This window comes from Sorex araneus, chromosome 5 (assembly GCF_027595985.1).
Source record: "Sorex araneus isolate mSorAra2 chromosome 5, mSorAra2.pri, whole genome shotgun sequence".
In the NCBI taxonomy this organism is placed as follows: domain Eukaryota; kingdom Metazoa; phylum Chordata; class Mammalia; order Eulipotyphla; family Soricidae; genus Sorex; species Sorex araneus.
Genome location: NC_073306.1, coordinates 213,857,170 through 213,870,264, shown reverse-complemented (window position 1 = coordinate 213,870,264; position 13,095 = coordinate 213,857,170). Strand labels below are relative to the sequence as shown.

Here is a 13,095-nt window from a genome sequence, read left to right as displayed (position 1 = left end):
AGGTGCATGGAGGTGGGACTGGTGTTTAAATATTATCTGTAATGAATTATTGTGAACAACTTGATACAATAACATTATCAAAGTAAAAAAAAGTTAATGAGCTACTTTTGTGGGAAATCTAGTGAATTTCATATCCAGTCTGCCCGTTTTCCCCTGAATATTGCCAAGAGTTATTAGAATACTTATTAATGTCAGAGACTGAACCGTCTTCCCTGAATCCACAGCATCTGAAACACTAGTTTCTTAAAACAAACAAACAAAAATGCCTATTTTCCTCTTACCTTGCTGGACAAAGGATCCATACACGAACCACATGGAGTTGTAGAGGGTCGTGGACGTCATGGAGCCCATCTGTAAGCGCGGGGGGTTGAGCCAGTTGAGGAGGTAGACCAGCAGCCCCACCAGGAGCACGGTGCCCGCGATGCAGGCCCACAGGGACAGGTCGAACGGGGCCAGGCAGGCAAACATGTCCACGGCCTTCTCGGCCCTCCGCAGGAGCACACCCACGGAGTAGTCCATGTAGCGGGTGGTGAAGTCCACCACGTTCTCCCGGTCGGGGGTGATGGTCAGTGCAGAGATGCCGATGTCCGCACGCTGAAACATTGAGACAAAGGAGTTATTAGAGTGCAAATATATATAGATATATCACTGTGTCGCTGCATCACTGTCTTCCCGTTGTCCATCGAGTTGCTCGAACGGGAGCCAGTAATGTCTCCATTCATCCTACCCCTGAGATTTTAGCAGCCTCTCTTTACTCGTCCTTCCCCACGGTGCCACATTGGAGGCTCTCTCAGGGTCAGGAGAATGAGACCCATCAATGTTACTTGTTTTTGGCATAGCGAATATGCCACGGGGAGCTTGCCAGTTTCTGCCAATAAAACTAAATCAACATTCTGAATAAAAAAAAAAAGTAATGTAGGGGCTGGAGTGATAGCACAGCGGGGAGGGCGTTTGCCTTGCACTCGGCTGGCCTGGGTTCGATTCCCAGCATCCCATATGGTCCCCTGAGCAAGCCAGGGGTAATTCCTGAGTGCAGAGCCAGGAGTAACCCCTGTGCATTGCCAGGTGTGACCCAAAAAGCAAAAAAAAGTAATGTGCAGTTTAAGCCCAATTCAATCAGCTTAATCAAAGACTGAATAAATAGCAGTACACCTACATTGTTAAAATTAAAAAATTCGGGTTGTGGGGGAGATGGGATTGGGGAGGGTGGGAGGGACGCTGGGTTTACGGGTGGTGGAGAATGGGCACTGGTGAAGGAATGGGTTCCCGAACTTTGTATGAGGGAAGTATAAGCACAAAAGTGTATAAATCTGTAACTGTACCCTCACGGTGATTCTCTAATTAAAAATAAATAAATTATTAAAAAAAAATTAAAAAATTCAAACAAGAAAGGAATCTCTCTATATATACATATATATATATATATATGTGTGTGTGTATATATATTGTGGCACTTCAACTTGCCTTGAGCAAAAACTCAGATGCTTCAGGCAGTATCTTGAGTCATTTTTTTGTAAAGGAAAAATATACTGCAGAGATTTTTTTCGAGAAAAGCCATGTGAATTTTGCATTTTTACAGCAAATTTTGTCTCATCAGAGTCAGACAAACTACCTTGTTCATATTATTAGCACTTGTGAAATCAGTAAGGAATATTTCAGACACTGATAGTACCTGAAGGAAATTGCCTTTTTCCCTGGGGTCATTTTGTCGATGCCATCATTAACACAGCAGCAAAGGCAGAGACAAGCTATAAGAATCTTTCTGAGGACAAGCACTCTGGGTATTCAGTATTTTCTTAATCTGCGAATCATTGGTTAAGTTAAAAAAAAAACTCAACATGAGGTTTTATCTATTGTTTAAAGTACTCTGTAGCAAAACTTATGTTAATGAATGTTAAAACACATTAGCTTGTTATAGGTTTTGTAAAGTAAATAATAATATTAGATGTCAAATCTCAAAAATGTCTTAATGGACAATTAAAGATTAAAAGATAATTTTTCTTGGGGTAATAACCATTCTCATCGTGTAGCTCTTTCTGTCCTCAGTGATAGCATTCAAAATGACAGCGTTTACTATGTCCTTAAGTACACAGCAGAATTGCAGTAGAACAAATGACTTAATATGTAACTTCTAAGACACAAATACATATTTAAATATATAAAATATAAAATTTATTAAAAATTGATCTTCATTGCAAATATAGTTGTCAGAATATCCTTCTCAAGATACAAACTATGGTAAATGGTTTAAACATTTTTATGTTTTTCTTTACATAAATTTGATTTTTTCCATGAAAGAATAAAAAGCATCTCCTCATTGCTTTTGGTATGCATGCCTACTAGAAATCGTCATCAACTCAGAAAAATCTTGTCTCTGGAGTAAAAATGGTTTAAAAATTGACAGCTAAATTCAAGTGTTGAGTTTGTATATATATAATATACTTGCGAGCATATATATGTATATATGCATATATACACCCACATAAATATGCTAAGTATTCAGTTGTTCTCATTTTCCTTATAATGAATAGTGAATTGTTTCTTCCTCTAAGAGCCATTCAGTTTTCAGAATTAATAAATATAGAAACCAGAGAATAAGATTTTATTTTCTTTACTGAAAAACCTGAGCTTATAACCATTTCAGTATATTGAAATGAATAATTTAATTTCAAAATGACCTATATTGTAGGTAGTAGAGTAACTCATTTAGGGTTACTTTACCTTTGAAAACCATAATTTATTTTAGAGGAAGAATATGAGTTAATTTATATTTCTCTACAAACAGGTTTGATGAAATAAAAATACTAATATTTTAGTTTTATCATTGCCTCTCCTTTTCAAATCTATGGAAATGTATTCTAAAGCTTCAAAGAATATAATAAACTTCATGAGAAACACTTTAAGGCTTATTTTGTTTTAGTGCACATGCATGTTTGAATGACTGTTCTTTTAAACTTTTAAACTAAAAAAAAACCTCAGAAGAAGAAGACTAGGAGTAGAAAAAGGTCAGTGATGCCCCGACAGAAAGACCACCAAAGATTTATATAAGAAAAATGGTTCTCAGCCACACACTACCCATTTGGGTTCCAGGATATAGCGAGGGAAGAGAATGTCTTCTAGATATAAACTCAGATTACCCATATAATGTGATCAGAGACACCTTCATTTCTTCAGGGAACATGGAAAGATTTCCTAGATAAATAAGACTTGCTTCTGACATGTCTCCCCTGGGAGACGAGATGTGATTTCTATTGATTTGTGGAAGATAAAATGTATTCCTAGCTTAACATGGAAGTCGAAATCACCTGTCCAGGAAACAGGAGTCTACAGACATCGGTGGGGTTCTACCTCTGCCTACCATGCCAGAGAACAGTGGAACAACCACTCACATCCATGACCCTAACTGTTTGAGAGACAGATATTTGATTAGGAAATGTTCAAGAAACAAAATCTATTTTTCAGGAGGATAAAACCTGGTAGTAAGATTCAGAACAGTAAGTTTCCATCTTTTCGCTCAAGATTGATATGTGATTTTGTAAATTATACTATTTACATGCAGCAAGGTTATGTTAATAATAACACAAGTTTAGACACGTTCAGCTGAGAAACCTAACTGTATAATCCAGCATGGAAGTAAATTATCAGTAAAACAATTATTATTATTTCAAGTGTCCGAGTCTGCTCATGAATTGTAGACAAGGATGAGGAACTGGGTCCCTCGAGACTGAAAACTCTCTCCTTGGACACGAACACGCTATGCTTGTTCTTTCTAAGCTTCAACTCAGGTTTTTGTGGAATTGGTGTGTCAGGTTGGTGCTTGGGTCTATGAGCTGACAACTTTCGCTCTTTTCCTGCGCCGGGAAGAGCAGAGATGGGGACTGTGAAGAGACCCTGGAGCATGTGTGGACTCTGGGAACTAAGCTCGTGACCTCACACTCACACCACTGAGGCACAGCCAAGCACCCTTGTAGGGCCCTTCCCCCAGGAGACCAAGAGGACTGCCTCTGTTCCAGCAGGGACCCCCGGGTGGGAAGCTACAGCCTGACGCTGGATGGAACAGCGTTTCCAAGGCGCTTCTCAGGTCTGTTCATTGATATGATCTAATGGAAAAAAAACAAAACCAAAAATCCCTTCCCAATCCTCAGTGCTCAGAATGTGTCTTTCCACTGTATTTTAGAACTCAATGTATCAATTCAAAAACTGAAGTTCCAATGAGCCAAAGGAGCTGATGGCAACTACGTTAAGACAATAGTACCAAGTGCATTTTCTGATCACTATGCCATAAAATCAGAAATTAACCAAGAATGAAAAACCAGAAAAACCTCAAACACTTGAAAACTAAATAATATGATACTAAATAACTGTAAGGTCAATGAGATAACTAAAACAGAAATAGCCGAAGCAGAAGGTCATTTGCATCATCATGTCTCCCCATGAGAGTCATGATGAGAGTCTCTTGCCCGTACACCTGGCTGTCTTCCCCGGGGCCCCTCGGAGGGGATGGGCTCCAGCTTCCCTCCCCACCCCAAGCAGAGCTCCCAGAGGCTGAAGACCACTGGAACCTAGCTGAAGCCATGCTGGAGGCCCCTCTCCACACGTTCGGACAGGCCTCACACATGAAGGTACCGGCAGAGGAACCCAGGTGTGTGTAATCACATCAATGGCCAACATCCAGAGACTGAAAAGCAAGCTCCCAGAAGCCTACTTCTGGGATATCTTGTAGCCTACTTCTCCCTCTGGGAGAAACGGGCAAGCTTCTGAGAGTTTCCTGCCCACATGGGACAGCCTTGCAAGCTTCCCATGGTGTATTCATATGCTAAAGCCAGTAACAAGCTGGATCTCACTCCCCTGACCCTGAAAGAGCCTCCAGTGGGACATCATTGGGAAGGCTGAGTGGAGAGAGACTTCTAAGATCTCAGGGAAAGGACGAATGGAGAGGTTACTGAGCCTGCTCAAGAAATCGACGATTAATCTCCTCTCCCCTCCCCTCCCCTCCCCTCCCCCCCTCCCCTCCCCTCCCCTCCCCTCCCCTCCTCCCCTCCCCTCCCCTCCCCTCCCCTCCCCTCCCCTCCCCTCCCCTCCCCTCCTCCCCTCCCCTCCCCTCCCCTCCCCTCCCCTCCCTTCCCCTCCCGTCTGTTCCCCTCCTCTCCCTTCTGTTCCCATTCCCTACCCTTCTCTCCTCTTCTTTCTCTCTCTCTCTCTCTCTCTCTGATTTGGGGGCTGTCCCTGGCAGTGGTCAGGGCTTATTTTTGGCTCTGTGGGCTCAGGAGACCGACCGCACGGCACGCTAGAGATCGAACCACCTGGGCCGTGTGCAAGGCAAGCACCTACCCACTGTACTCTCACTCCGACACCTGGTTTCTTCTCTATAGACAAAAATGAACACGGAGACTTTTCACAAAAATGATCAGATAGGATAAAATGATTCCACTTGCATCTATCCCCAACACGAAAACATCCACTCAAAAAACTACGTGCACATCTACGTTCATTGCAGTGCAAATATCCAACAACAAAAGAACGGACGAAGAAGTATTATGAAGAAAAATGAAAAAAACTCTAATGAGTAGAGTAAGAAACGGAGATAAACTATACGAGAAAACAAGAAGTACAAATGGTCATGAAAGACAGCTCTGTCTTATGTGCCAATGGATTTGATAATCTAGAAGAAATGCTGAATTTTCTTAGGAAAAGAGGGGTTGGGGAGACGGCCCAAGGGTCAGCACCCGAGCTCACCCGAGGCTCTGAGTTCAGTCTGGAGAACTACCCGGTGTGAGTACGGCCGCCAGTGTGGCCCCAGGCTGCCCCAGAATGGGCCCGGCACTCCGGCTGCCCCCACACGCATAAGCACCGTGTCTCCAGGCCCTCCGGACAGGGCTGGGCGGGGCCCTGCTCTCGCAAGCACCACTGCGTGCTGCCCTTACTAAAAATTAGGCCTTTGGGGATACTCTTTCACTGGTCAACAGATTTTATTTTTTAAAAAACACCCTAGTTGCTTTACAATGCTGCCATGTAGTCACTTTTTCTTAATATAGATTTGAAGTGTTTTGTAAAGGGCATTACTGTACTCAAAATTCATGTGTAATCAGATATTCATCTTATGAATAGCAAATGCCATCAAGAAGAAAATGAACTTCATATTTTTTAACCACTTACAACACATCTGATTAAGAATCTCCTTAATTGTATCTGGGGACAAAATCAAACTAAATGCTCTGAAAGAATATTTTCTTAGTTTGAATGTCAGTTCTAAATGCATAACAGCTCTCTTTAATATATTTTTAACAGGTTACTTACAAAATCTCACATATCACCCCAAGAAATGCGTAACCCTAGGATAGTATTTCTTTGGACTGAAAAATTCAAAATCATTCAAAATACTCATTGATGTCTATTATTTTCATCCACATTATCCCTATATTAAAGTTTTCTTATATAAACTGAAATTATTGAAGCATTTTTGAACATTTTTAACAGCACAAGTTCTTCCCATTCAGCTTCTTAAACTGTGTTATCTTATCTTGTTCTTCACAAGTTTAAACTGCTCATCAAGTTCTTTTAAATGTATTGATTGATTCTTATATAATCACTCTATGCTTGCCAATATAGGAATATGTGTGATATTTTTTGTTTTAAAGGTTTCAAATAGAAATTTTTTAAATATTTTTACTAAAATGTGGTGTATGTTACTAATAGTCATAAGAGACACTAAAACCCAACTTCCAGGGCTAAGAACAATGAAAAATCCTTAATTTAGGGGATATAACTCAAAAGTAGATTCTTGCAACTCTAAATTCTGTAACCAATTACAAGCATCACAAAAAGTGTCAAATTAGTCACAAATTATTAATTTATCAAAGTCAATATTCAATCAATATTTGAAAGAAAAGTAGCTAATAATTATATGAATTAATTGTATAGATTAAACAACTACTATAAATTATCATATATTAATAAATACCTGATATAATACACATCATTTTTCAAGTGTACCACAGGAATCAAATAAATTTGCTGGTAAAAATTTTCTTTTGTTAAAGGAAGATTTTATATTAAAATCACAATTCTATAAAAAATTTACAAACAAGGGGCTGGAGCAATAGCACAGCAGGTAGGAAGTTTGCCTTGCACTCGGCTGACCCAGCTTTGATTCCCAGCATCCCATATGGTCCTTCGAGCACTGCCAGGAGTAATTCCTGAGTGCATGAGCCAGGAGTAACCCCTGTGCATTGCCAGGTGTGACCCAAAAAGCAAAAAAAAAAAAAAATTACAAACAAAATTCAAATAACAAGCTACTATTATAGCTTCCTAAATTTTTCATAAATTTACTTTTACGCTTGTATAAAATGTTTGTGATCTTATTGAAAGGATTCTATTAATTGTATTATTAGTGTTATAAATGAATAAAAATAACTCAGATGACTTCTACGGATGTCTCACCATCTTAGAACTTTCCAGAGGCAACAGAGCTGGGATCCAGATTCCAAAGGAGAAATTAGTTTTGAGTCCATGTGATATGAATGTGTTGACTCCTTGTTCTCACAAGTAATCAACCCATAATTCTGTGCTATTCTAGGAAAATCCTTAATTTCTCTATTTGAAAGCTTCAACACAGACTAGTTTATGCTTAACTCTTTCTCACTTCCATTCTATTGGTCTAATTCTACATCATTTAAATGGTTTTACCTAAACATTTTAAACTTTCTCTTTGAATATTATTTTGGTTCTGCTTTATGCATGCTGATTTTTTTTTTTCTTACCCAAATCCTAAGGCTAACCCTAGGTATAATCCAAGCCTAGGACTAATTAGCCAAAATATGACAATCACCCAGTATTGAACTTGCACTTACCATTTTAACAGGAAAACTTAGTTCGGCCTATGTCTTCTTTCATGTATTCTGGTCTGGTCTGGAGACCTTTAACCCACATAGAGTTTACCTTTGCCAATGGTATTAGGTGTGGCTCTAATTTCATTTTTATAAAAGTTTGTCCAACAACATTTGTTGACTTTTGCTTTAATATACTTAGCCCTCTTGTGACAGATTAGCTGCCATTCACTCTCAGTTCTGCTTCTCTTGTCTGTCTGTAGTTCTGTCTTTATTCTACTACCATGACGTTTTGTTTACTATAGTTTTGTAGTATAGTTGGGAAGTGCAATGCCTCACATTGTCTTTTATTTTTCCCTTATTTTTTCCTTTGTCTGTTTGAGGAGATTTAAGATTCCTTACCAATTTTCGTGGAGTTTGTTCCATGTCTTTTCATGAGTATTGCACTGAATCTGTGTCGTACATAATAAAGTATAGTCATTCTTACAATGTTGATATTCTAACTTATGAACAAGCAATAGCTGCTCATTTCCTGGTGATTCTATTTCTCTCAGCAGCGATTTGTAGTTTTCACTGCACAACTTTCATCCCTCATTGATATCAGGTATTTGAGGTTTTGGGTGCTATTTTGAAGGGGAGAATTTTTAAAAATTCTCTTTTTTCTAGTTAATCAGTTACATCAATTTATTTGCATTACTGAAGAATGTTTGCATCTCTGGAATGAACCCCACTTGATCGTGGCTTATAATTATTTTGATATATTGTTGGATTCAGTTCACTAGAATTTTGTTGAGGATCTTTGCTTGATGATATTGTTCTATAATTTTCAATATTTATTTCTTAAGATTCAAATTAATTTCAAATTAATTAGTGTAAACAGAGAGACTCTTGCCCCCGTGCCTGGCTGTCTTCCCCGGGGCCCCTCCGAGGGGGTGGGTTTCAGTTTCCCTCCCTGCCCCGAGCAGAGCTCCCTCGGCCAAAGACCTCCGGAACCCAGCCACAGCCATGCTCCAGGCCCCTCTCCACGTTCAGACGAGCCTCACACATGAAGGAACCGGCAGAGGAACCCAGGAGTGTGGGACCCGGGGCTGAGACCTCCAAGCCTGCTTGGATCGGGACTGGGCCTCTTCTGCCCAGATCCCCCATTTTCCAGTAGTTAGGCGGTCACACCCAGGGGCTGCCCCCGGAGCCGTGTAATACCACCAATGGCCAACATCCAGAGACTATAAAACCAAGCTCCTGGAAGCGACATCTTATAGCCTAGTTCTCCTTCTGGGAGAACTGGAAAGCTGCTGAGTTTCCTGCCCACATGCGAGAGCCTGGCAAGCTCCCCGTGCTGCATTAATATGCCAAAACCAGTAGCAATGCTGGATCTCATTCCCCTGACCCTGAAAGAGCCTCCAATGTGGCACCATTGGAAAGGACGAGTAAAGAGAGGCTGCTAAAATCTCAGGGCTACGACGAATGGAGACATTACTGTGACCGCTTGATAAATTTGATGAATAACGGGATGATGATGATGATGATGATGATGATGATGATGATGATGATGAAGTGTAAGAATGACAATTTAAGTCTTTACATTTGGGCAAATAGCAAATATTGTACTAGTTTTCTCTTTCACATTATTATTTTTTCATGTATTTTAGCTAGAGAATTTTGTTTTAAGCCTTTCTAATTGTCTTTTCCCTTTCAGTATAAAACTTCATAAATTCTGTAGCACTGTCATCCCGTTGCTCATCGATTTACTCGAGCAGGCACCAGTAACGTCTCCATTGTGAGACTTGTTGTTACTGTTTTTGGCATATCGAATACACCACGGGGAGCTTGCCAGGCTCTGCCATTGTAAATTCTATACATGTGTAAATATACATCTGTAAATTTTAAATCTATTTAGATTTAAAATTTTTATATTAGAGGAGGGTGGTATGCATTAAGTTGAATGCTTGTTCATCATTCTGAATTATTTTAAATGTAGTAGTAAAGATGATATTACAGGTACACTCTTTCTAATTGTTTTGAGAAAAACTTACGTACAGTGATTTACTTGTAAGTGTTAAAACATACTTTGAGTTTTTATTTTCTCTTTGTCCTAAGAATTGTTAGGACCATTTGTGTATGTTTATTTGTCATCATTAATAAAATTAATCTATAGTTCTAAAATTTTAAATTTTTCTGTAGTTTGAGCTTTTACCTTTGCTGATGCTTAGCACTGCCATTCAGTTTAGTTTCGTGCTTTGATCAGGGAACTAGTCAGGTATTTTATTCATGTTCTGAATAAATTACAGAGTTCACACACTCTATTATCAAGTCCGGGACACAGTGGTAGTACAGTAGTTAGGCCTTTTGCTTTTCTAGAGCCGACTCAGGTTTGGTCCCTGGCGGCCCTTATGATCTCCTGCACCACCAGGAATGACCCCTGAGGGCAGGGCCGGGGGTGAGCCGGAGGCACTGAGAGTAGCCCAGATCCCCCACCCCCAAATAAGGCTTAATTACCCTGTAGCGTAATTATAAGCAAAGAGTGTGAGCAATTTGGGCCTGGTTTTAATTAGGAGCTAAAATTTTAAGAAAAGAGAACAGAGCTAATAAATATAACATTCCTATCTAACTTCTCCATTGGTTTTTATCCACTGATTCTATTATAATGCAAGTACTTTTAGACTCTTCACTTTTTCATCTTTATTATTATGTATATTATTGCATATACATATTTTTCTAAAATTTGATCAATTTGGGGGGTTGGGGTACAGGACTGTTGGGTCATCCTCAGCGATGCTCAGCAGTTACTCCTGGCTCTGCACGCAGAAACTACTCCTAGCTGAGCTCCGGGGAGCATATGGGACTCCGGGATCAAACCCAGGTCAGACACACGTGAGGCAACTGCTCTTCCCACTGTCCTTCCTATCTCTCCAGCCCCAATCTGACCTATTTATATAACAAAATATTGTGCAAGACAGAATATGCTAATCCCGCTCCTGGGCTGAGCTAGGATCAGGCCTTCGCCACGGCAGCGCGTGTTTTAGCTGCTGGCTTATCATTCTGCACATTTTAAGCAACGACTGTTTTTGTGACCTTTAAAATTTTAGCTCATCCATAATAGTGCCTGGTACTCAGTAAGTGTTTATTCATTATGGTAATGCTTTGAGGATCTTAGTGATTTCTCTTGGAGGATTCTTAAAACCTTTCTTATAATAATTAATACGTGTTCTCTTTATTTGGAGACTGTGATGAGGATTAATTCCCAGGCTTTCCACATGCCCGGGAAACGCTCTTCCACTGAGCTATATTCCCAGCCCCGACAGATGTTTGTTTGCTGTTTGGAGTGTGTTGATATTTCTTGAAATTAATGGTATTCCTTATTTCAGCAGAATTTTTTTTCCAATTGATACCCACAGTGCCCAAAATACCCCAACATAAATAACTTAATTTTTATTGTCATTCTCAGTATTAACTCTAGGTCTCTTCCCAGAAGTAGCATGGCGTGTCTTGACTCTCACTGTCTTCCCGAGCCCCGTGTTCAGTCAAGGGCGGATCTGACTGGAAATCTGTCCAGAAACTCTACAGCTTTCGTTTGAGCTTTGAGTTTCATCGCTAAATCCCAGATTTTATTTCAGCTGCACACACAGATGCACACATACAAAATACAAAAATTTATATAAAATACATGTCCTCCATTTAATATTTCCCCCTAAGTTTATATGACATTTCCCCCGGGAGCTTACCATTATCCTTCCTTTCTCTGTTTTTCTCTATTTCTCATATACTTCTTATCCCATAAATAACTTTTATCTTCTCCAGTATAAACTCCTCGAAGCCATTTGGTTTTCAAAGCCTTTTTTATCGCCCTCAATATTTTTCATGCTGCTTTGCCCGTGGGATATTTCCAGAAAGGCTCCGTTGATTTATTTGTTCTTTGCTATATACTAAGAGATACGGGTGGTTCTTTTATGCAGTCCTAAACTCGGGTAGAGAATGGATCAGGTTTTAGACTACTATGAGATAAAACCGACTTTAATGGGGTTTTAGACTTTGTGCTTTTCCCCATATTGCGCTCCCTGACGTTTGTCACCAGTTGCAGTAGGTCCAGTTCACTCATGGGGTATCCCTCCACGTCTGCTGCCCGGGCAGCTCTGAGGAAGGGGTGCTGCACATTGAACAGAGGACATTTTGAAGGCACACTTAGGGCTTATAGGCAAAAAAAACTACGGACTTGACATACTGCATTGCTAAAATACTATAAGTTTTTAGGACAAGAAGTAGATGATCTCATCCACCTGTGGTGTATAGAAAAACAAAACAGGGTATAAACGAACTGTGGGCACTGGCATAAAGCTGAGAATGAGGAAGTGGGTGAACTGAAGAAGACAGAGCTGCATGGGAAGGAGGGGTTGGCATTCCTGGGCCGTGAGAGGAACTGTGCACCAAGACCAAATGCCAACACTACCGTAAATACACAGCCTAAACTCTAAACATTAAATCAAGTTATTTGATCAACTTTTCTTCTATCAGTTGCATATGAGTCCTTTGTTTCCTGGAAGAAACTTTTTCTTTTAGCATTTATGTGCTTCTTAATTTTACTTTTATTTTATTCTTTTAAATTTATTCCTGATCAATATTCATCAGAGGGATGTAGTTATGACAAAGTGATGAAAACAGTGATGGGTGTATAAGTAGAAGGCATTCTAGATGATTTTAAGCATTTGGATAATTCTTGCAATGAACAAGATGTAAAACCACTGGGAGTTTGTAGATGGAGTATGGCATGGATGGTTTTTTCATACTGAAATCATCTCTTTGGACACACATAGAATGATTGGTTTCATTTGTGGGATAAAACTATATCGTATGAGACTAATACCTAAGGAGAGTAGAAACAAGGACCAGGAGGAATGGTCCATGGTTGAAAGCTTGCCTCAAGTCATGGTGTGTGGAGGGGGGTGAGGGAGGGCAGCTGGGAAAGAGAAGGGAAAAAGAAGAGATCATTATGACAATGATAGGGGAAATGATCACTCTGGACAATAACTGAGTGATGAAAGTAGGCTAAAGGAACAAACATGACAAATTTTAATTGCTTTTATTGCAAACCATAATGCCCAAAAGGGGAAAGAAGGGTGAGGAGAAAGAAGAAGAGGAGGAGGAAGAGAAGGAGGAAGAGAAGGAGGAAGAGAAGGAGGAAGAGGGAAGAAGAAGAAAGAAGAAGGAGGAGGAGGAGGAGGAGGAGGAGAAGGAGAAGAAGAAGAAGAAGAAGAAGAAGAAGAAGAAGAAGAAG

At 39.9% G+C, this 13,095-nt stretch overlaps 1 protein-coding gene across 4 annotated transcripts in view; it reads right to left on the bottom strand.

Annotated features, from left to right (window-relative positions):
* Window positions 1-13,095, bottom strand: part of GRID2 (glutamate ionotropic receptor delta type subunit 2) — a 1,314,711-nt gene that overhangs the window by 295,128 nt on the left and 1,006,488 nt on the right. For all 4 annotated transcript variants that reach the window (XM_055138199.1, XM_055138197.1, XM_055138198.1 and 1 more), the window contains one exon: window positions 282-594. In XM_055138199.1, coding sequence (XP_054994174.1) covers window positions 282-594 — 313 coding nt within the window. The remainder of the gene's footprint in view (window positions 1-281; window positions 595-13,095) is intronic.